Genomic DNA, 21,563 nt, shown 5'->3' on the forward strand with positions numbered 1-21,563 from the left:
AATTAAAAAATCTCTCTCAAAGCAGTGAAGAATAAGGATGGGTAAAGAATGTGGATGCAAGTTCGGCACAATCCAAGTATTAGTACTTTGATGTTACCCAAATGGAAAATAGATTGCAGAAGTCCAAAACTTTGCCAGAACTCAAACAAAATGCTGCATTTCTTGGAAACACGGGTGTCAGAAAGCATCTGTGGCTAGAGTTAATGATCTGAGCTGAGAAATTAGCTGTTTTTCTCAGACGCTGTCTGACCTACCAAGTATTTCCTGCATCTTTATTCCAAAATGCTGTTACTCCTCCTTCTGTCATTTAGCCAGCTCTCTAGCCACATGGTCAAATATTAAGCCATCTAACAAAACTAGAAACAGAACTACTTCCACCAGATTTCCCCAAATCAGTTAAAGTACAAACCATATTTCATACTCATTATCTCCTATGTTTTAAGTGTTAACGTATAATGAAATCTAGAAGATCACTCATAAAAAGGCAAGTCTGACTTGCCAATTTTTTCCACGCCTTTGAAAACTGCATATATTTTCTGACCCACCAGTCCCAGAGGCACTATTTTACTTTCCAGAGATTCTGAAAAATTAATTTAACATCAACACTTTGCAAATCAGCCTGACAAATTTCCTACTATTAATTCCATTTATTTCATATGGTTTTCTTTCAAATAGTTAACTGTTACTTGAAATATCAATGCATTCTCTCAGTCAAAGCATAATAATATCTGTAGTTTGACCTCAGCTTGTCCTTTCACTAATGCATGAAGAAAATTCCTTGCAGTTTCCCAATTACCAGCACAGTTTCATGCTTTGCTCACTTACATCCCATGCATTCTCCAACTAATCTGAACTAGCAGTGTACCCTCCCTTCTTGGGAATGCAACACTCAGACTTTAATTCTTTAGTCTAAGAATTCGTCTTGGAAGCATTATACAACACTTAATTCAGTTTGATCACAATCTTACCCCAATCACCCTTAAGAACATAGGAATGAAACTTACACCACACTTCTGGGATAATCAATGACAACAGTTAACAACTGGCACTGTAAACTTCCCCAAACTTGTTATAAATCTCACTTTTATTCTTACTATTCAATGCTCCATAATATCATGATCCTTTTAATGGCTTTAATCATGCACTCAATTATACCAATTTTTCCCCAATAACCCCTCTTCTCTCAGACTTACCTCTTTTGAATATGTTGTAGCCTATAAAATTTGGATGTCAGAATCAGCCAAAAGCTGAAATGACAAGTCTTTCCTTTGTAATAGTTGCCTTAAGGTTCCTTGTAGTCAAAGTTTGATCCACAACCATCTCTTTATTCAGTTACTTCATTACCTTCCCTCATTGTCCAGTTCTTATTCTTAAACTCTACACCTGCCTTGGAGGAGTTTCCTTACATCCCTTTCAATATTTTATATAAAATTGGCATCTTTCAGGATAGAATGAATAGTTGATACAACACGGGTCCATACCTGCTATGTTGTGATAGAGAACTGTTGGGCAATTCAATGGTCTGGTTCAGGTTAGAAGAATGTTGTGGCACTGTGGACAGAAGTGAAACATTGATCACACTAACAGATGATGAAATCACTTGGTAAGACCAACTCTGCTAAATAAAGTCTTCAGCAGAATAATTTTACTCTTGCAATTTCAATTTATCTTAACGATACAAAAATTAATTGATGACCAACAAATCCTGATCAGTGTTAACTTAGATGGCAAATTTAACAAGTTTCAAATCACTATTAAGCTCTGTTTTGTAGGGTCCAATGATTAATTGCTAATATGCAACACATTCCCATTAACAATCAAATTCACATAAATGATGTCATTCCAGCTCCTCTTCACACTGGCCTTAACTATTAACTACAGCACTTAAAAATGACATTGTAAAAAGTTTACAAGCAACACACACTTCCCTCTCCTCGAGATATTTGGACACAGTTTTCAAATGATGCTTATCCCACTAAGGCAATTCCATAAAACAAGTTGATTTTAATCATGGGAACTCAAAAACACCAGTACACAAAAAGTTGGTGCAAAGTCAATAAATGGCAAGTCAGAGCACTGTAAGGTAGCGCAAAATAGGGCAACACTGCACAGCTATGGCTGTTTGAGAGGTAATGTGCCTAAATTATTCAGTAATGCAGGTAATTCCTGGCAAAGATCCTGGAAGTCTGGCAACACAAAGACTCGTGTCTCAAACATGTGCAAGACAAAATTATACTAACTAGCTCACAACATGTGCAAATATTCCACAGCTACAGATGGTCCAATTAGTACTCAACACAATAAAAATGCAAAGCCCTGTTCATGCAAATATCAAGGTCAATCCAAAACATTTTAAATACCAGACATCAAAAGATTGATTAACTATGACATGTCATGCAGAATAATTGCTGCAGAGACACTTGTTACTAAGCTTTTCATGACTCTACTTCTCAGTGCACATCATAAGGATTGCATTAAGCCCACCATATACAATGTGGTGAGGAGTTCATGCCCCCAACAATTTTACTAAACTTAATCTAATATTGTTTTATAGAGGTAAATCACACTGCTCGCAATATTTACAGATGCTGACACATACTTGTGTAGGATCTAGAATAATGATGATGGCATCTATCACTGCTGCCACAGTCTTAATCTCCAAAATCATTACATTCCAAGGCATACCATAAGGACATGCCATAAAGTAAAGAATGCAATTAGCAGCAGAAATGCCTGTTGTTAGGCTTATCAAAATTAGCAGCAAATCACATTCTTTACTTTCCAATTCACTCTCAGTAGCTTCATTGTTCAGAAAGTAAAACAGCACAATTGTCTAATTTATCAAACAAGATACAAAGCAATTTTAGGGTCATGACCCGATTAGCCAATGGTAGTGTTAAAATTATATTCCATGATACAATCTACCACATTAAATATGGTTGCAAAATACATTAAATATGGCTGCAAAAATGAAATTCAATTGCAGTTAAAAAAGTGTAATGCTAGATCACATTGGTAGACGGCTATAAATAAACACACTAATATTGAACAAGGCCCAGAATTCAGTGCAATGATCAAATAACAAGAATAATTAACAATGCTTATTTCAAAAAAGTTTAAGTATTTTGCAAAGTGCAATAATAATGATGATTGGGTCAGACTTATAGATTATCATTGATGCAAAGAAACCAAACTAAAAAAATTACAACCCTTGCAGTTTTGAAATAATTGTTCTGGTATAAATTAGAATAAACAAAGAACCAGAAAGGTTACTTAAAAGAAATAACTTCGTACACCATTAAAACAAAATTAAACAAGGTGAAATTTATTCAGCATTTTTAGGTAATGAATAGGTCAAAGTGAAATTCATACCAACTGCTTTGGTAAATCACTGACAACATTTCAGAATTTCTGCACTTCATTATGTTCAAGCATACTTCAGAAGTTAGTTGTCAGAATTCCTCCACTGTGACCACCAGTACTAAAAGCCTGTCATTATTTTCATTGCAAATTCTGGGCCAAAGTGACCTCAGACACAGGCAATGAAATTAAAATGGTCTCAAAGATCATGAGGAAAGATGGTGTTATTTTGAAGTAGTGCTGCTAATAATAATAATATTATTAAGAATAAAACCTAGTTATCAGTGTACACTTATGCAGATTATTGTTTTAATGGGGAATTACAGTGGACATCTCCCTCATAGGTACACTGCCTCATCCTGGAACCGTACCTCAATTTACTTACATAACCAATATGGTGAAATAAGCTTATGCAAAAAAAAATCATGAGGGAATTTTGAATATCAATGTAAATCTTGGATCCAGACTGCCTTAATCAAATACTATCTACCCAACTCTGACTTGAGTCCAGTCAAAATAACAATTTTAACACTTATAAATATACACTTATCAATATACAATATTGATGACTCACCTTCAAGTGCCTGTTGTGCCCCAAGACCATTGTAGCTGTTCTGTAAATGCAAGATAGAAATGTCTGACTGCTGTTAAGGATCTCTTAGTCATGGAACAAACTATCTGCTGTTCATCTAAAACAAAAGCAAAGTACTGCAGATGATGGCACTCTGAAATTAAAACAGAAGGTAGAATACACTCAGGTTGGGCAGAATTAATTTCTTACCTGTCCCACTACCACCCCGTTTCATCTTGTATAGGTCCTCCCCAGGTTACCAATGGCCGAATTATGGGCACCCCGTACATACAAATGAGTGTTCGGGAGACCAGCGCGATGGACAGGAATGGATTTGCCGGTTGCTGCAGGCACCTTATGCTGGATGGGAATGGGGCATTTCCACAAACCTTCCCTCTCTCTCTCTCTCTCTCTTTTCTCTCCCAATCACCTCAACAGCTCCAATAATTGGGGGCTGGGTCAAACCGAGCAGAGGTGGGAACACTGAGCAGACTCACTCACTCACTCAGTGAGGCCCGCTAGTAGCCTCTCTTTCTGGACCTGCTCGTTCTTTTGTCACAGCTACTTCTGTGATCCTCTCCCATGCACTATTTTTGTTCATTTCCAATTTACGACCAGCTCAGGTTATGAACAGTTCTCAAATGGAACCCGGTCGTAACATGGGGACTGCCGTCATAACTTATCCCACTTAATCATCCCTTTCTCATGCAGATGCCACCGGCTATCTGACCTGATCAGCATTTACTAAATATCCTCTCCTCTCACAGCTATCATTTAATTTGTAACTAAATTTCTACTTAATTGGAACAAATTTAAGGTTACAGAGAAGAATGGAGAGTTTTCTCACCTCGCATCACAAAGTGCCCAAGGATTAAGAAGTGTTTAAATGTTATTTATTTTGCATCCCTTCTACTTGGTATGGAAGCAGGCTGTGGTGCTTAAGTACAAACACATAGGTAAACAAGCAAAAATGCAATTCTGTAACCTTGTACTGGTGCACGCTGCAGTGTAGATGTCTAAATCCTTTGATCACAAAAGGTATTCCTAGAGCATATCCTAAGTTTCAAAATTTAAAGATGTTAATAACAAAAGCTGCCTCAAATGTTCTATAGAAGAGATTAAATGGTAATTCTTTGATGAAAACAAAACAAAAACATCTTTGCCACATTCAACATCATTAAGTCTCATGTACCTTTGAAACTTTCCAACATAGCATTACCCATTTAGATCACTGGGCTGCTTGGACAAATTCAGATTTAAATTACTTGGTCAACCGTACAAATTCTCCAGGCACACATTGCTGTTAGGAATCCAGTGTCTGGCTGGAAAAGCATGCAAGGAAGTAGAACCGACCTAGGATGCAGCATTCATAGAGGCACATCTTCCCTCGGCAATGCTAATGCTATTCATTTTGATCAAATGACTAGTTAACCTTGAAATAAGATACTGAATAGGCAAGCATCACAATTTTCTTTTGTTGTATCACACATCTTACCACCTTAACTGCAGTTTTAACCTAATCCTCCTTCTTTGTGAAGATGCAAGTCTCTTTGTCTGATACCAGAGATTTCAATCCTTTAATCAGCCCATCATTCCTTAAAACTATTCTTCACATTCCACCTTCCCCCATGAAAGATATTTGGGGTTCCCCTTGTTAAGTTAACCAATAATCTTTTCTCATATTCTTTGGACTCTATTTCAATTTAAACCCACATTCTGAAATTTGCTTGATTCTTAACTATATTTGGCAGCTGATAAAGTAAACCACCCATAAGGTAAATAAAAATATTTTATTTACATCATCTCCAGGGACATTATTCCTCCATATGAATATTTTGAACCCAAATTATCTGTTACTGGTCACTTACTGTACCCAAGCTTTATTTCTTCTTTAATTATGCTATATCCTCTTCCTTTAATTATGCTATGCCTTAAGATAACCTCTTTATGGAACATTCCACATTGTGTTAACCTTGCCATTTGCACCTTGTCTGGGGAATCATAGATAGAAGCCTACCACAATGCAATAGTCAAGTATTACATTGGATGTACAACACTAAAACAGGCCCTTCAGCCCAACCAGTCCATGCTGGAGTTTAAATGTTCCACTCAAGTTCCTATCTTTTCTCAACTTTCAGCACAGCTTTCAATTCCCTTCACCCTCATTTTCAATGCTCAAAGTAGTCTAAAATCTTGTCTGCAGGCTATTTTCCTCTCCCAAAATCAAAAAGCTTTCAGCCCTTACAAAAATAATGTATATTTCCATTTCAACTGCTTTATTTTGATACTCACCTGCAAAGAAGCTTCCTTCTGAGACGTATCCGAAGAGTTCTGATACGGCATTCCATGTACAGAATTCTGATCTAACGTTGAAGTCACTGGTGTGTTCTGGGCAACAGTTGAACTGGAAGAGGTGATGGCAGATGGATTTGTTGATTCTTCAATTGCACTGGATATCAATAAAAACTATGACATTGAATCACTACAAATAAGAGGGCAGAATGTAACATGGCAATTTAACTAAAGAACTACTTTTATAAACATATCCATTTCTGAAAGTGAACTGGTCAAGAGATTTAACCAGTTCAGTGTTAACCTTGCACATACTGTATAGAATATATAACTAGTATAATTTCAGAACTTTATTCCAACGATGCTTTTCCTCTACATATTACAATGTCTCTCACCTCCCTGCTCTTAGACAATGCTAATTAGGGACACTGCTTTGAGTGTCTAGAATGCAGCAGTATGACGATTTTCATCCGATTTTTCTTTACACAGAAACATCCAAGCAGTGCTTTCAAAACCGAAAACTTGTGAATGGAAGCTGGGGAAGAAGAGGATGCGAGTTTACCTTACAGAATTCGAGAACAAGTGGCTTTGTGTTTGACTGATGGTCTCTGTACTTCCTGTTTGAAATTCAGTCAGAGATGGTTCTGATCCAAATTCCAAGGCTCCAAACTGAACATTTAATCCAGAGACATCAGTTGATCCTGGCATTTCAACAGCAGATGCAGGAATCTAAACAGAAAATACAGTTTCAAATGCAAGTGCAATTTGGAACCAAAGGGAAGAAATGCCTGGGTGAGCACATGCAACACTTGAGTCACATCAGTGGTGAACATTTGTCATCCCATGACGCATTTTTCCTCCACATTCTATATACAATTGTGCCTCATGGTAAAGGAAGATAAATCATCCTGCTCTTGCAGATCAATGAAACTATTTGCCTTAATTAAAAAGCTTCATAACTGGTTAATGCATATTTTTTTAAAAATCAGAACATTAAAATTGGACATGTTAAAATCGTTAATATGCAAGATCTAAGCATCAGTGAAAAAAGTTTCAAGCAACCACTATGTCAAAAAAGAAACTGACCTAAACTCTAAACACTGGTATTCTTTCAAGCTATCAAAAAAACAAAAGCTGTTAAAACCACAAAAAATCCAAGACACTCTCCACATCAATGAACATTGAATGCATTCAATCTGCTTCAATTACTCATGAATGAAAACAGCAGCAATCAAAAGCTTTGGATATCACTAGATAACAGAAGAGAATCTCACGTTCAGCCCTATAATCACACTTACTCAAGGGTAGGATTGATTACACTGTCATTTACAAACAGTAATCAGTTCATCAGCAAGTTACCTAATGGTCAGAAAATTCTTAAAACATTAACAATTAACCTTCAAACACAGCCAGCAAATTGCTAACTGATTGTATTCATTCACAGGACATTGACACTGCTGGCAATGCCAGCATTTACTTCCCATCCCTAATTGAGGAAGCAAATGTACCAACATTGGTGCGTATTTCTCCTCTATGGTGAGAGAGATACTCACCCATTGCAGGTGAGTATCAAAATAAGCAGCTGAAGTGCAAAGTTGCCTATAGATCAAAGATGGCAAAATTCCCTTGATGAACCAGATGTTTTTGTGACAATCCAGTAGTTTTGTGTTCATTATTATGGAATCTAGTATTCATATTATATAGGAGTTCTTTTTAAAAAAAAGTAAATTTAAATTGCCTTGATTCATGGATGAAATCACACTGGCACCTTGGGATCAATGGTCCAGGAGTCTGGCTGCGATCTCAGCAAGTTAACTATGCCCACTGACAAAATCGTGGATGAGCTGGGCTGAGTGGCCTGCTTCCATGCTGTACGATTCTATTAAATTCTTATTTGGTCAAATGCTAATGGAAGAATCACCTGCTTCCTTCAAAACACATCAATGTTACAGTGTGGCCTCAGATGAACAATTAGATTAAAATTCTCTACAGATTATTGGGGGAGAGAATGATGTCATTAGTTTTGCATTCTTTTATACCATCTGGGCATAGCTGATGAAGTCAGCATCCTAAATTTCCCTTAAGGAGGATTCCCTTGAATATTTCCAATCCATCTGAAGGTACTCTCATGGAGCAGCTGGATCTTAAGTTCTAGGATTTGGACCCAGCAAGGATAAAAGAACAAGGATGTGTTTCAAAGTCACGATGTGTGACTTAGCAGGAACCTCCAGGTGCTGGCATTACTATCCAGATTCGATCTTATTTAATCAAAAACAGAGCACAAACTCAAAGGGCAAGTGAGATCGGACTGAACAATGGATACCGTGGCCTCTGCTCCAGCCGAAGTACTGCAGTTTGCAGCTCCCAACTCACTCCACCATGCCAAGGCCCCTCCGGCGACACACACCTTACTACTGAAATGTTGTCCAACAATCAATTCAATCTACACTGGGATTGAAATTTTGTAGGCAGAGTCCTGACCAAATAAGGATGGGCCACCCTGCTGTTGTGCCAAATTCACTCTTTTAATGGAGATACAGCAATGACAACTGGTAAAAAGCATACTTCACTTTATTCAAGCTCCTGGCTACAAAGAGAAAGCCAAGTATTCATAACTTGTACAGTATACTACCCACCAAGGATTTGTAGTACTCAGCTTTCTCCAAAGCCCAGGTTCACAGTTCCTCCTTTGAGTGCCGGTCCTGGGTTCTCATGCTGGTCCAAGGTTCAGAAAGGAGTTAAATCCTGTTTTGAGGATCCATCTCCCTCCTATTCCTTCTGTTCTCTACCGATGAGATGGTACCACATCGATAGTCCAGTCTGAACTACTTTGTCCATCCTTGTGCTGCTGCAGCTGGGCAATTGGTTTTACAGGATCTCACCGAGAGTTAGAATCATACAGCACAGAAATGGTTCCTTCGGCCACCACATCCATGCCAACTTTTTTGCCCATCTACACCAATCCACTTGCCCTCATTAGGACCGTATCCTTATATACCTTGCCAATTTCTAAGCAATCAACAGGTACAGAGGAGCATGGAATTGATTACTCCTGACAGTTCATACACGTACATATGACACTGACTTAGAGCTTCACCCATGTGATGTGGAGATAAGAGTCACCAGCTCAGCCACAGCTGATACCATGCCGACTCTGTCCCATAAGGTAACCAAGAAACTCAGAAAATGGTACTTCACATCAGTTTGTTCAGCTATGTGCTTGAATTTAGGCATCATTGTTTCTTGGTTCCTCACTTAGCACAAGGGTTTACAAAATATGCATTTGCAAGATACTCTTGTCTTGCAAGATACTTTGCTGGAGTACTAAAATCTTTATTTTTGTATAAAATGACTGAGATGAACACAAAATCCAGTCAAATGTAGCATTCACAAGTCGGGCATGGTCTTCAACTTACTTTAGAAGGTGGTACCTTCCGCTTCTGTGTTTTAAGTTGTTTTTGCTGTGTCTGTTGCACATTGGCTATCTGATTGTCTGTGGAGATTGGTAAGAGTTGCATCACTTTAGCAGCAGTGCCTTCAACAGGAGAAGGTTCTCTTAGCTTGATTTGGGAGGGAAAGGAATCCAATACTGGCTGAACAGAGGATTGCTGCTGTTGTTGGGTAATCTGGCTCAGAACAGGTGAAGGATCGGGTTGAATCTTGAAGTCTGAAAGATGTCCAAAATATTGCTTTAAAATAAATTTCAGGAACTCAAAGCTGCTAGTTCGGCTTAATTACTATCTTCTGCAAATTTACATAATTATCAGATAATCCCTTTGTCAAAATGATAAAACTTCTGCTGCGTTAAGCCTATTCTAGGCTTTATTATGTACTTTGAAATTTTACAATTGAAATTTTACTTACAACTGCAATCTGGAATTAAATTAAAAAAAACAGGAACTCACTAAAATACTATAAACACACATTTATCATTTGTTAATAATTAGGAATACTGACCAAAATGATTTAGGACTGCTGACTGCGATGTTGATTTTGCTTCCCAAGAATGCTTATCATTACTTTGTTCTGTGCTTTGTGGAGCCATCTCCACCAAACCAGGGGGCTTCAACTGGTCGATTAATTGCAATCCTGAAGAGTTACCAATCTTTGTAGAGGCAAGCTCTCCAAACTTGGGTATCTATATTTTAAAAAAGTGAAAGCTTTCAAGCAGCATGAAATACAAATAATATTAAATGTCTACACAAGCAATTTTCAATTTTTGCAAGATATTTAAGGTAACAAGAACTTTCTTTACAAGCTATTCCAAGGATTTTTTGTTACAATTAATATTTCGTTTTAGTTTGTTCAACTTTGTTCTTATTTAATAAAAAAAACTTTCAATTTTTCAAATACAGTAATCCTTTGCAGTTATTTTTCACTGAAGAGAAAATTGAACACTTAAACAGATTAAGCATTCAAGTTATTAATGGATATTTTGGAGAAACATCCATGAAACAAAAATATCCACAATGTTGGGATAAATGCAAACATGAATTAAGATTGGCACAGACTAGTTCAGTTACTGCTGAACAACAAAACGCATAGCTCTGGATAAATATCTAATTTAGAAAGTTTCTCCCATACAATTTAAATACACAAAAAAATGAAGTTCACATCAATGCTAAAATTCAAAGGAATTATGTTTCCACTCCCAGAAAGGTACTTCAAATGCACTTGGATTTGACTTCAGAGAAATTTCTCCCCTCTTCAGAATTGGCCAAAGACTAGCTACTCATAATAAAGAGCACTCAACTCTGTTTTCTTTAACTGATTAAAATAGTACATTTTGCTGGAGTACTAAAATCCTCAGATGACAGTGAATCCAATCGCTTGACTTGGCAGTGGAAAAAAGGACAGTTTCCAATTGAAATATTAAAAATTGACAGGGCTCCAAAACTATTGCTTGTTCAGTTGAAAAAAAAACAGGAAAATCGATAAGCCAATTATGGTGTTCAAATAATATTCAAATTTAACTTAACCACCATAACAAAAACAGTTTAGCTTGGAAAAGAGTTCTGAAAATGTATGCATCATAACTACAAACAGTTCACAAATCTAATTATCAAGTCAAAATTGAAGGTTTGCGCCTTTCTTTCCCAAACTTGAATTTTGCAGTTAAAATTGTAACTGAACAAATTAACAAAGAATTTCCCATGAACTGACTGAAAGAATTAAGACAATTGATTCCCAAGATGAGTACCAAGTACAACAACTGTTTACCTCACAGAAGGCTGCTACCAAGTTGGTAGAAAATAGAGACTGCAATTCCTTTTCCTTTCACATTGAGGGTGAAAATACAAATCATAAAATGGCACAAATTTTGAAGCGCCCATTTCCTGTTCAGTTGAAGTTAGTTCCCTCAGTAAATGAAATCTATTATCAGGATCTGCTCAGGAAAGAAAGTTCATTGTTTGAAGGGTAAATTAGTTTGCCTTGGGTTGTTTATTTTCACTGGCATAGGAAGGCCTTAAATCATTTTCCATTTAGAGGAGGTAAAAAGAAAAGGGGTAAAAGCAAAATAAGGAACCATCAGGCAAGCTGGTGGATGGAATTTTTCAGGAAACAGAACTACAATGGAGTCTGTTATGGAATTACTGTTCAACTAAAGAGACTTACAGTTCAACTAAGCTTCATTTACTGAGCCTCCAGTGGTTAATCATTTTTTCTTCTTCATACCTGCCAAATGACCAGATTTTTAAAAAAAAATTTGTACATAGAATAGCACTCTTACATTGAAATCATAAAAGTAAAGCAGTGAGTTATGAGTATCAACACACTGAGTCACGAGACTGAAAGCGCAAAGAGAAAAAGTGAACATACATGCACAATTTCATTGGGAAATGTCCTACAACTACCTCAACTGCAAATTAATTATTTTAATCTTTAGGAATCTGCTGCATTGAAATAAAGTTTCTTCTCTTAAAAAAAAAATTGGAAAAGGAGTCTCAGAAGTCTTCAGGTCATAAGTATTCAATACAAAATATTAGATATTACTACAACCTGAATAAGTATTTATGCCCAGAAACCTAAAAACATAGCATTCATATTTTTGGCAGATGACATGCCACATCACACCAGGCCTGACCACCCAAAGTTGGCCAACATCAAAATCTGATCGTACACACATAGAAAATATTCCCTCCTGAAAAGAAGTACTATTGTGAGCTCCTAATAAAGTAGCCATCATGTATTTAAGAATTAATGACTAACTTTATCAACAGATATTTTAATACCTTCTTATACCAACTAAAAGGACAATTATTTCATTTCTGAAAAAGTTAACTGGTTACATTTAGATGACATTGTTACAGGATGTCCAAAGCTAAATTAAAAATTGTTTCTGTAATTATTAATATACTTTGATGACTGCCCCAGGAAGCTCAATTAGTTCCGCGTCAATAGAACTAAATAGTATCAGTTGCTTTAGCATGAATAACTATATACCACAGAATAACATTAACAATGTTTTCAGGAAATCGCAGTGATAAAGTATCAAGAGCACATGAATAATAATGTTAAGACATTCTGCCATTTTCATGTACTGCAAAGATTGCTTGTTGTGTGCAAACTGTTGTAACATGTCAGTTTTCATGGCAAGTTAGTCTCGTCATATTGAATGTTTTTTAAACTATGGAATTAATGACTTTGGATATGCTCAAAGATAGTGAAATATTCATACATATTCATTATACAGTTAGCCCCCCCTAGTCAGAAAGCCATGTAAATACTGAGACTCATTCTTATAGACAATTGTGTTATTTACAAAGCAACAATAGAAGTCTAACTTGTTCGCTAGAACCTATAGATACAAGTTATTATTCAAAAGTCAAATATAACTCCTTGTTTGACTTGTTTCAGTAATGCTGCAAATATTCTGTATATGGATTAAATTTCAGATTATCTGAGCAGCACTTAAATTAGCATGTCAGGAACAAACTGCTTAGCAACAGGTTTAAGTTACTACACTGTTCAAAGAATGTTAAACCTCCAATAGTATTTCTGTGCCAAAAGGTTAAAAATTATCACCAATATAGTTTAGTACTTCTCTGTTCCAAATATTTTCTTACTGCATGATGGGAAAACCTACAGGTAGGTACAAAAGTAGCATGCGAGATGCTTCTCCACATCAGGATGGATCCTTGCAAGAAGTATCAGCATTCTTCACTAAACGAAAGACCACTAACAAGAGAATACAAATTGCTTGGTGTAGAGACCTAAAGACTAATTCTTGCCCACAGACTAAGAAGGCATCACTACAACCACGATCCTACCCTGACCCAACACGTGCACTAAATAACAAATTGGAAATGGGTACACAGTGAAATTGTAACCTTTCCAGCAAAAGGAAATTAAGGTCAACTGTATTCCATTGCTGACATTACTCTATCAACATCTATAATATTTACGTACATGCTATCACACAGACTACGTAACCATTTAACTATTCAGTAGTTTGCTCCCCTCAGCAACAGAAATATTTTCCTCCCTGTTTTATATTTTCCAGTCTGAGTTGCAAGCAGGCATTTTTCTGGTTCTTAATATAATCTGCAATGACTTAATTCAAAGAAATTCAGGTTTCAATGTTTTCCAGCTGACTTTCTACACATTACCATCTTAGAATATTAGAATTCATTCTTTGAAAAACTGAGTAATCAATATAAAATACAATATTAATAATTAAGTTCAAATTTTATTTAGTGTTTAAATACTCCAGCGAATTTCAAAGCAGAGTGGTGCTTTGGAAGAGAGAATAAAATATTATCATTGTCAACGTTTGTTCAATCTGGTTGGCAAATAATTAGAAGAATTTTACTTCCAATCTATGTAAATTCAGTGTTTCAGCTTTCTAACTAAATTTACGTTGCCAACTACAGCTCACAGAACTGGTCACCAAGCTACTCTCATGATCCTCTGTGCATGGCAAACAGTTGAAATACGCAAATACATTTATTGAAAATGTTACTTAAAACTGAGAGCAAGGACAACACTGAAGCCTGAGTTTGTGCTAAACAACCAAACTGAGTATATAACTACAAAAAAAATGTTAGTTATGCAGTTTTGCTTCAGGTTGTCAGCTTTCAAAATATATGAATGCACTTGAACTCATTTGTTTTGTGAACCAGGTTTAATCAAAGATCCTTTTAATTGACAGTAGCAGCAGCAACTTAAAAGAGCAATAAAAATATGCTTGAAGCACCTTGAGTGGTACTCACATGAATAAATTAATTTACCATATTTTTGCCCACAAGCCTAATCCATATCATGGCGATAACTTAAGACAATCACCCCTTCTCAAGTGGTTTGGGAAATCCTTAAATGAAAGGACAACATGGTGATGTCTCAAGTTATCAAGGAAGTGTCCCGCAAGGACAAACTCTCCTCTGGTCCAGGGCCTACCTCTACGAATTCTCTGATACAGCAGCCTACTCCAAATTTACCCTAGCTCAGAACACAGACATTGTGGCAATCCATCAGTGGAAATTTAGCATCACAGGATCAGCAACACTTGAATCCTATCTTCTTAGTCATACAAGAAGATAAAAACAAAGAAATATTTCTGCGACAGAAAATACAAGCCTTACCAACATAAAACTAATGGGATTAAAACTTCCTAAAATTAGGAAGATGTGAAACAACAATAAAGGAACCAAAAAAAAACCAGCATTCTGCTCCATTTGTAAAAGGGGAAAAAAGTTTGCAGATTCCAAACAAGGGAATATGCTTTACTTCATTTTCTGATTAGAAGAATATAGAAGGTCAAACCCAAGTGCTGCAGAAGACCTGTTCTGAATGAGAAAACAACTCCAACAGAACATACATCAGAAAAGTCTATCATGCCATTTTAGAAGTCGTTCTAATTTATACAGAAAATAAATATCAAAGTGTATAGCAATTTTGCCTTTTCTTTTGGTTTACCAGATTCTGAGTGTAGGAATTCACAGCATTGGAGTTTCCTTCCACCGATGAAATTGGATCATCATGTTGGGAATTAGTGAACACCAGTGACTGAGAGAGGTTTGCCTGCTGGGGTGCTTCACTCGAGTTGTTTTCTGTTACAGTACCAGTTGAGGGCTTTTGAAGCAATGTTGCTAGATCAGTGCTTAAAAAAAGATAAGTTTATTTTCAGACCTTTTAACAGGTTCTGTAAGGACTGCAAATGGATTCAGGAGGCACTAGTAACATTTCAGGTTCTAGTTTTATTTTAGAAAGCCTGGATTTATAAACCTGACATAGCTCATCCAAAATGAAAGTTGGTGCATTTTTCTAATTAGGGGAAAGAACTTTAAAAATTGAAAAAGATTGGCAACCAACTTTAGTGTAAACTTTTGTTCAACCACTTGCTAATCAGCATAATATATAAAAGTCCAAGCAAGGAAAACCAAGAGGGCAGTGAGCACACTTCAGGATTGTTTGATTCTGTTGTTAAAATAAGACCTGGCTCCAAATATTAGCTGTTGAGGAGTAAAAGAGATCAATGAAGACACATGGGTACACAAGATTAAGCTATTGTCTTTAAAATGAAGTAAAAGGAAAACCTTATTAAAGAGAATATTGGGTGGAGGGAGGTCAAAATGTAAAGCTGTACATTTTCTAGTGATTACTTTTATATTGGTGCAGAAACGTTAATTTAGTTGCAGAAAGATGAGGGGAAGGCAGGATTGTAAAAATTATTCTACCCCAAAAGCAAGCAATAATTGGAATAGAAATGTTTTTATAGGTTTACTGTTAAGTACACAAACACTGCATTAATTATATGTTCTTAAATATTAAATTAAAAAGCATCTTTTGCAAACCCTTCAAGAACACAATGGAGATAATTCTTCTATAAATGCTCTTTGATCATAGCTGCTGCAGGCGAGCAACCACTAATGATTTTTTAACTAAACCTGCAAACTTGCAGATTTAAACAAAAAGAAAAAGAAAAATCTCAATTTCAGAAGTACCAATAAAAAAATTCAAAAATGAATAATTTTAGTAAATGCAGCAAGTTATCTGAACAGGTTACTTCTTGGACAAGAATACAAATCAACTTAGTCCAAACTCTGCATCAGCAGAAAGCTGTTGAAAGATGAACAGTGAAAAATGAATGCATTTAGCTTGAATCACGGTTTTGTTTTAAATTTGGGTTCAAAGCCAATTCAAGTTAAAGCAATAAAGTAGTCAAAGGAAGATTTTAGCTAAAAAAAAATTTAATTGCCATTACAGTGCCCATTTCAAAATCATAATAATATTCAGAAGGTCATTCAGAATGGCTAGTATTACATAATCATAACAATCAATTGTCATTTTATATTGCACCCCCATTTCAAATTTCAGTGGTCGTCTTAAAATATATCTGTGTCAATATCTTACACAATACAGAAATTCCAGAAGAATATACGTTTACTAGTTAATCAATGCCAAAAAGGAACTATATTTCATACCTTGATCCAGGTGTGATTTGGTTGTCCATTCTTGCAACAGTGGAGGCTGTAAATACCTTTGTTTCTGTCAGCTGCTTAAATTTAAAAATCACATTAAAAAGGATTATGCATGCCAACACATCCTGAAGACAGTAACAGCCATTTTCATAATATTATTTATTAAGTCACACGTACATCGAAACACAGTGAAATGCATCTTTTTGTGTTACTGAGAATAATGGCGTTATGCTAACCTCTACACTACCGTGCCACCATCTAATATCGCATCTAATAAATTCCCCAGAAGGCCATTTGAGTTACCCATTTAGCTGAAGCACATGGATCAAAAAGGTCTAGGATTCAAATCCTTGCTTGAACTGAGTGAATTGATTTCAGCCAAAGTATTTGAACTTGCACTACCATCAGCTAAGGGAAAAAGGAGAGCTCTCTCTGCAAATCACTATTTAGTAAATCTTTCTGGAAGCATACAGTATATTCAAGTATCAGGCAAAAGTGGGCATAAATGGGTCTTTTTCTGGTTGTCAAATTGTAACAAGTGGTGCACTCAAAGAAAAAAGCCTCAATTTTTTTGGTGTTTTTTTTTTACAATTTACAGGTCATCCCCAGGTTACAAATGCCAAACTATGGAAACCTGTACTTCATTACAAGCTCCCATAATATTCTTAAATTCAACATACGTTCATTCCTACGAACAGTAGAACTAGTTTCCCATCTCTCTCTACTTTAAGTAATTGTTCTTTCTTTTCAATCTTACATGCTTTTGATGCCATTCGTTACAATACCGTGGAGGTATAGTTACCATAGAGTGATTTTGTGAATTTTCTGACTTATGGACAAATTCAACTTATAAACGTCTGTAAAAACAGTCTGTACATACTAGTGAATGAAGTGACCGAACAGATGATTGCTAAAGTTGACGATGGCACAAAGAGATGGAAGATTAAGGTGTGAAAAGGATACAAGGATATTATAAAGGGACTGAGTGGGCAAAGATTTGAGATATGGAGTTTAATGTGGGAATATCTAAAAATGACCATTTTAGCAATAATAATAATACAGCATTTTATCTAAATAGTGAGAAATTGCAGACCCCTGAGATGCAGAGGGATCTGGGGGTCCTAGTGCATAAAAGGCTAGTATGCAGATAAAGTAATCAATAAAGCTAACAATATTAAGCTTATTGCAAGGGGAAATGAATAGAAAATCATAGAAGTTTGACAAGTTTCTTTTTATACTAATTACGCAATTATTAGTTTTCAGAATTTATTTTAATGGCATGGCTTGCCCATATGGTTTTTAAACAGACTACTTAGTACAGATTACTAATAAAAACCTCAGAGGCTTTGTGGGTTTCGCTTCGGAAGACGTCAGGACTTCGGAGCAGATAAATTTTTTCTTTTTGTTTAATTGGGTTATTATTATAAGGGTTAGTTTTTATAAGGTTCTTTTTTAAGTTGTTTTATAAGTTTTAATCGGGAATAGTGAGGGCTGGACTGCGCAGGCGCGTGACATCGGCAGGTAAGGCGCGGGCAGTTTAAAAAGCAAACTGCCATATCCAGCGGGCAGCATTGGAGCGGGCAGCTGAGTGAAAGGGAGCAGAGTGGTTGGGCTTTGGCTCAAGGGGCTTAGGCACTAAAGGGGCAAGGCAGGTGACTAGCTGGTAGGTAAAGGTAAGGTTTACCTGTTATCTGTAATAAATTTTTTAAGTAGGAAAAACTAGGGGGAAGAAAGAATTAGTTCAGATGGAGGACATGGTGGTGTGCTGCAGCTGCTTGATGTGGGAGCTCATGGACCTTGCTGCGGTCCACAATGGCCACATCTGCAGTAAGTGCTTGAGGCTGGAGGAACTTTGGCTCACAATCGATGGGCTGGAGTTGCAGCTTCAAACACTGCGCAGCATCAGGGAGGGGGAGAGTTATGTAGATACTGTACATAAGGAGACGGTCATCCCCCTTAGAGCAGGTACTACTGGAGTCCAAGAAGTAGATAGAATGGTGACTGTCAGGGGAGCAAAAAGGAAAAAGAAAACGAACAGGCAGATAGAGCAGAGGACCCCGGAGGCTGTTCCCCTCAATAACAGGTTTTCCACTTTGGGGGCTGTTGAGGGAGATGACCTACCGGGGCCTAGCAGCAGTAACCAGGTCTATGGCACTTGGGACCGGTCCTGCTGCTCAGAAGGGAAGGGAGGAGAAAAGGAAGGCAGTAGTGATAGGGGACTTGATAGTCAGGGAAACAAATAGGAGGTTCTGTGGCAGTGAGCATGAATCCCGGATGGTAGGTTGCCTCCCAGGTGCCAGGGTTCGGGATGTCACTGATCAGGTCCACAGGATTCTAGAGTGGGAGGGAGAACAGCCAGAAGTCATGGTTCATGTTGGTACCAATGACATAGGTGGGAAGAGGGATGAGGTCCTGAAAAGTGAGTTTAGCAAGCTAGGCAGAAGGCTGAAGAACAGGACCTCGAGGGTAGCAATCCCGGGATTGCTGCCAGTGCCACGCGATAGTGAAGGTAGGAATAGGAGGAGATGGCAAATAAATGTGTGGCTGAGAAGTTGGTGCAGGAGGGAGGGTTTTAGATTTTTGGATCAATGGGATCTCTTCTGGGGAAGGTGGGACCTGCACAGAAAGGACAGGTTACACCCGAACCTGAGGGGGGCCAATATCCTTGCAACCAGGTTTGCTAGGGTGGTTCAGGAGGGTTTAAAACTAGATTGCGAGGGGGAAGGGAACTGGAGGAGTAGGTCAGAGGAAGAAGGGGATGGGGAAAAGTCAGATCTGACAGGTAGAGAGGCTTTGAGGAAGAAGCAGAGTACAGGCTATAAAAGTAGAAAGGTGGATGGGCTAAAGTGCATTTACTTAAATGCAAGAAGCATCAGGAATAAGGGAGATGAACTGAGAGCTTGGATAAGTACATGGGACTACGATATTGTGGCTATTGCAGAGACATGACTGACATCAGGGCAGGAATGGATATTGAATATTCCTGGTTTTCAGTGTTTTAAAAGGGATTGGGGGGGGGGGGGAAGAGAAGAGGAAGGGGGTGACGATACTGGTCAGGGACACTGTTACTGCTGCAGAAAGGGTAGATAATGTAGAAGGATCCCCTCTAGAGTCAATATGGGTGGAAGTTAGAAACAAGAAAGGGGCAGTTACCCTCCTGGGAGTATTCGATAGGCCCCCCGGTAGCAGTAGGGATACTGAGGAGCAGATTCAAAGGCAGTTTTTGGAAAGATGCGAAAATAACAGGGTTATTATAATGGGAGACTTCAACTTTCCAAATATTGATTGGTACCTACTTAGTGCCAAAGATTTAGACAGGGCGCAGTTCGTTAAGTGTGTCCAGAACGGATTCCTGACACAGTATGTTGACAGGCCGACTAGAGGGAATGCCATATTAGATCTAGTTTTAGGTAATGAACCGGGACAGGTGACAGATCTATCGGTGGGTGAGCATTTGGGGGACAGTGACCATTGCTCCATAACCTTTCGAATTGTCATGAACAGGGATAGAAGCAAAGAGGACAGGAAGATATTTAATTGGGGAAAGACGAATTATGAGGCTAAGGTGAGAACTTGGGAGTGTAAATTGGGATGACATTTTTGAAGGGAAATGTATGATGGAGATGTGGTCGATGTTCAGGGATCTTTTGCAGGACGTTAGGGATAAATTTGTCCCGGTGAGGCAGAGAAGGAATGGCAGGGTGAAGGAACTGTGGGTGACGAGAGAGGTAGAACAACTAGTTAGGAAGAAGGCAGCCGCATACATAAGGTGTAAGCAGCAAGGATTGGACAGGGCTAGTGAGGAATATAGAGTAGCAAGGAAGGAACTTAAGGAAGGGCTGAGGAGAGCGAGAAAGGGACATGAAGAGGCTTTGGAGAGTAGGGTTAAGGAGAATCCCAAGGATTTTTTCTTGTACGTAAAGAGCAGAAGGATGGCTAGGGTAAAGGTAGGTCCGATTAGAGACAAAGGTGGGAGGACGTGCCTGGAAGCTGTGGAAGTGGGTGAGGTTCTCAATGAATACTTCTCTTCAGTATTCACCAAGGAGAGGGGTCTTGATGATGCTGAGGACAGTGTTGGTGAGGGTAATGTTCTAGAGTATGTAAATATTAAGAGAGAGATGTGTCGGAGTTGTTAGAAAATATTAGGACAGATAAGTCCCCGGGGCCTGACGGAATATTCCCCAGGCTGCTTCGTGAGGCGAGGGAGGAGATTGCTGAACCGTTGGTTAGGATCTTTGAGTCCTCGTTGTCCACAGGGATGGTACCGGAGGATTGGAGGGTGGCAAATGTTGTCCCCTTATTCAAAAAAGGTAGTTGCAATAGTCCAGGGAATTACAGACCAGTGAGCCTTGTGGTGGGTAAGCTGTCAGAAAGGATTCTAAGAGATAGGATCTATGAGCATTTAGAGAATCATGGACTGATTAGGGACAGCCAGCAAGGATTTGTGAAGGGAAGATTCTGCCTCACAAGTCTGATAGGGTTCTTTGAGGTGGTGACCAGGAAGATTGATGAGGATAGTGCAGTGGATGTGGTCTACATGGATTTTAGTAAGGCGTTTGATAAAGTTCCGCATGGTAGGCTTCTTCAGAAGGTCAGAGGCCAAGGGATCCAGGGAGGCTTGGCCCTGTGGATTCAGAATTGGCTTGCCTGTAGAAAGCAGAGTTGTGGTGGAGGGAGTGCATTCGGATTGGAGGGCTGTGACTAGTGGTGTCCCACAAGGATCGGTTCTGGGACCTCTACTTTTTGTGATATTTATTAATGACTTGGATAAGGGGGTGGAAGGCTGGGTTAGCAAGTTTGCAGATGACACAAAGATTGGTGGTGTTGTGGATAGTGTGGAGGGCTGTCGAAACTTGCAGAGGGATATTGATAGGATGCAGAGCTGGGCTGAGAAGTGGCAGATGGAGTTCAATCCAGAG

At 38.0% G+C, this 21,563-nt stretch overlaps 1 protein-coding gene and 1 non-coding gene across 2 annotated transcripts in view; both read right to left on the bottom strand.

The window, feature by feature from the left end:
- ubap2a (ubiquitin associated protein 2a) overlaps positions 1-21,563 on the bottom strand; it is a 69,228-nt gene that overhangs the window by 19,397 nt on the left and 28,268 nt on the right. Inside the window, 8 exon segments of the mRNA XM_052045165.1 lie at positions 1,482-1,551; positions 3,935-3,974; positions 6,224-6,380; positions 6,786-6,952; positions 9,640-9,890; positions 10,181-10,361; positions 15,140-15,323; positions 16,648-16,718. Coding sequence (XP_051901125.1) covers positions 1,482-1,551; positions 3,935-3,974; positions 6,224-6,380; positions 6,786-6,952; positions 9,640-9,890; positions 10,181-10,361; positions 15,140-15,323; positions 16,648-16,718 — 1,121 coding nt within the window.
- LOC127567601 (small nucleolar RNA SNORD121A) lies at positions 9,392-9,472 on the bottom strand. Its single transcript, XR_007955938.1, has one exon. It is a non-coding gene; the product is annotated as a small nucleolar RNA SNORD121A (small nucleolar RNA).

This window comes from Pristis pectinata, chromosome 2 (genome assembly GCF_009764475.1).
Source record: "Pristis pectinata isolate sPriPec2 chromosome 2, sPriPec2.1.pri, whole genome shotgun sequence".
Classification (NCBI taxonomy): domain Eukaryota; kingdom Metazoa; phylum Chordata; class Chondrichthyes; order Rhinopristiformes; family Pristidae; genus Pristis; species Pristis pectinata.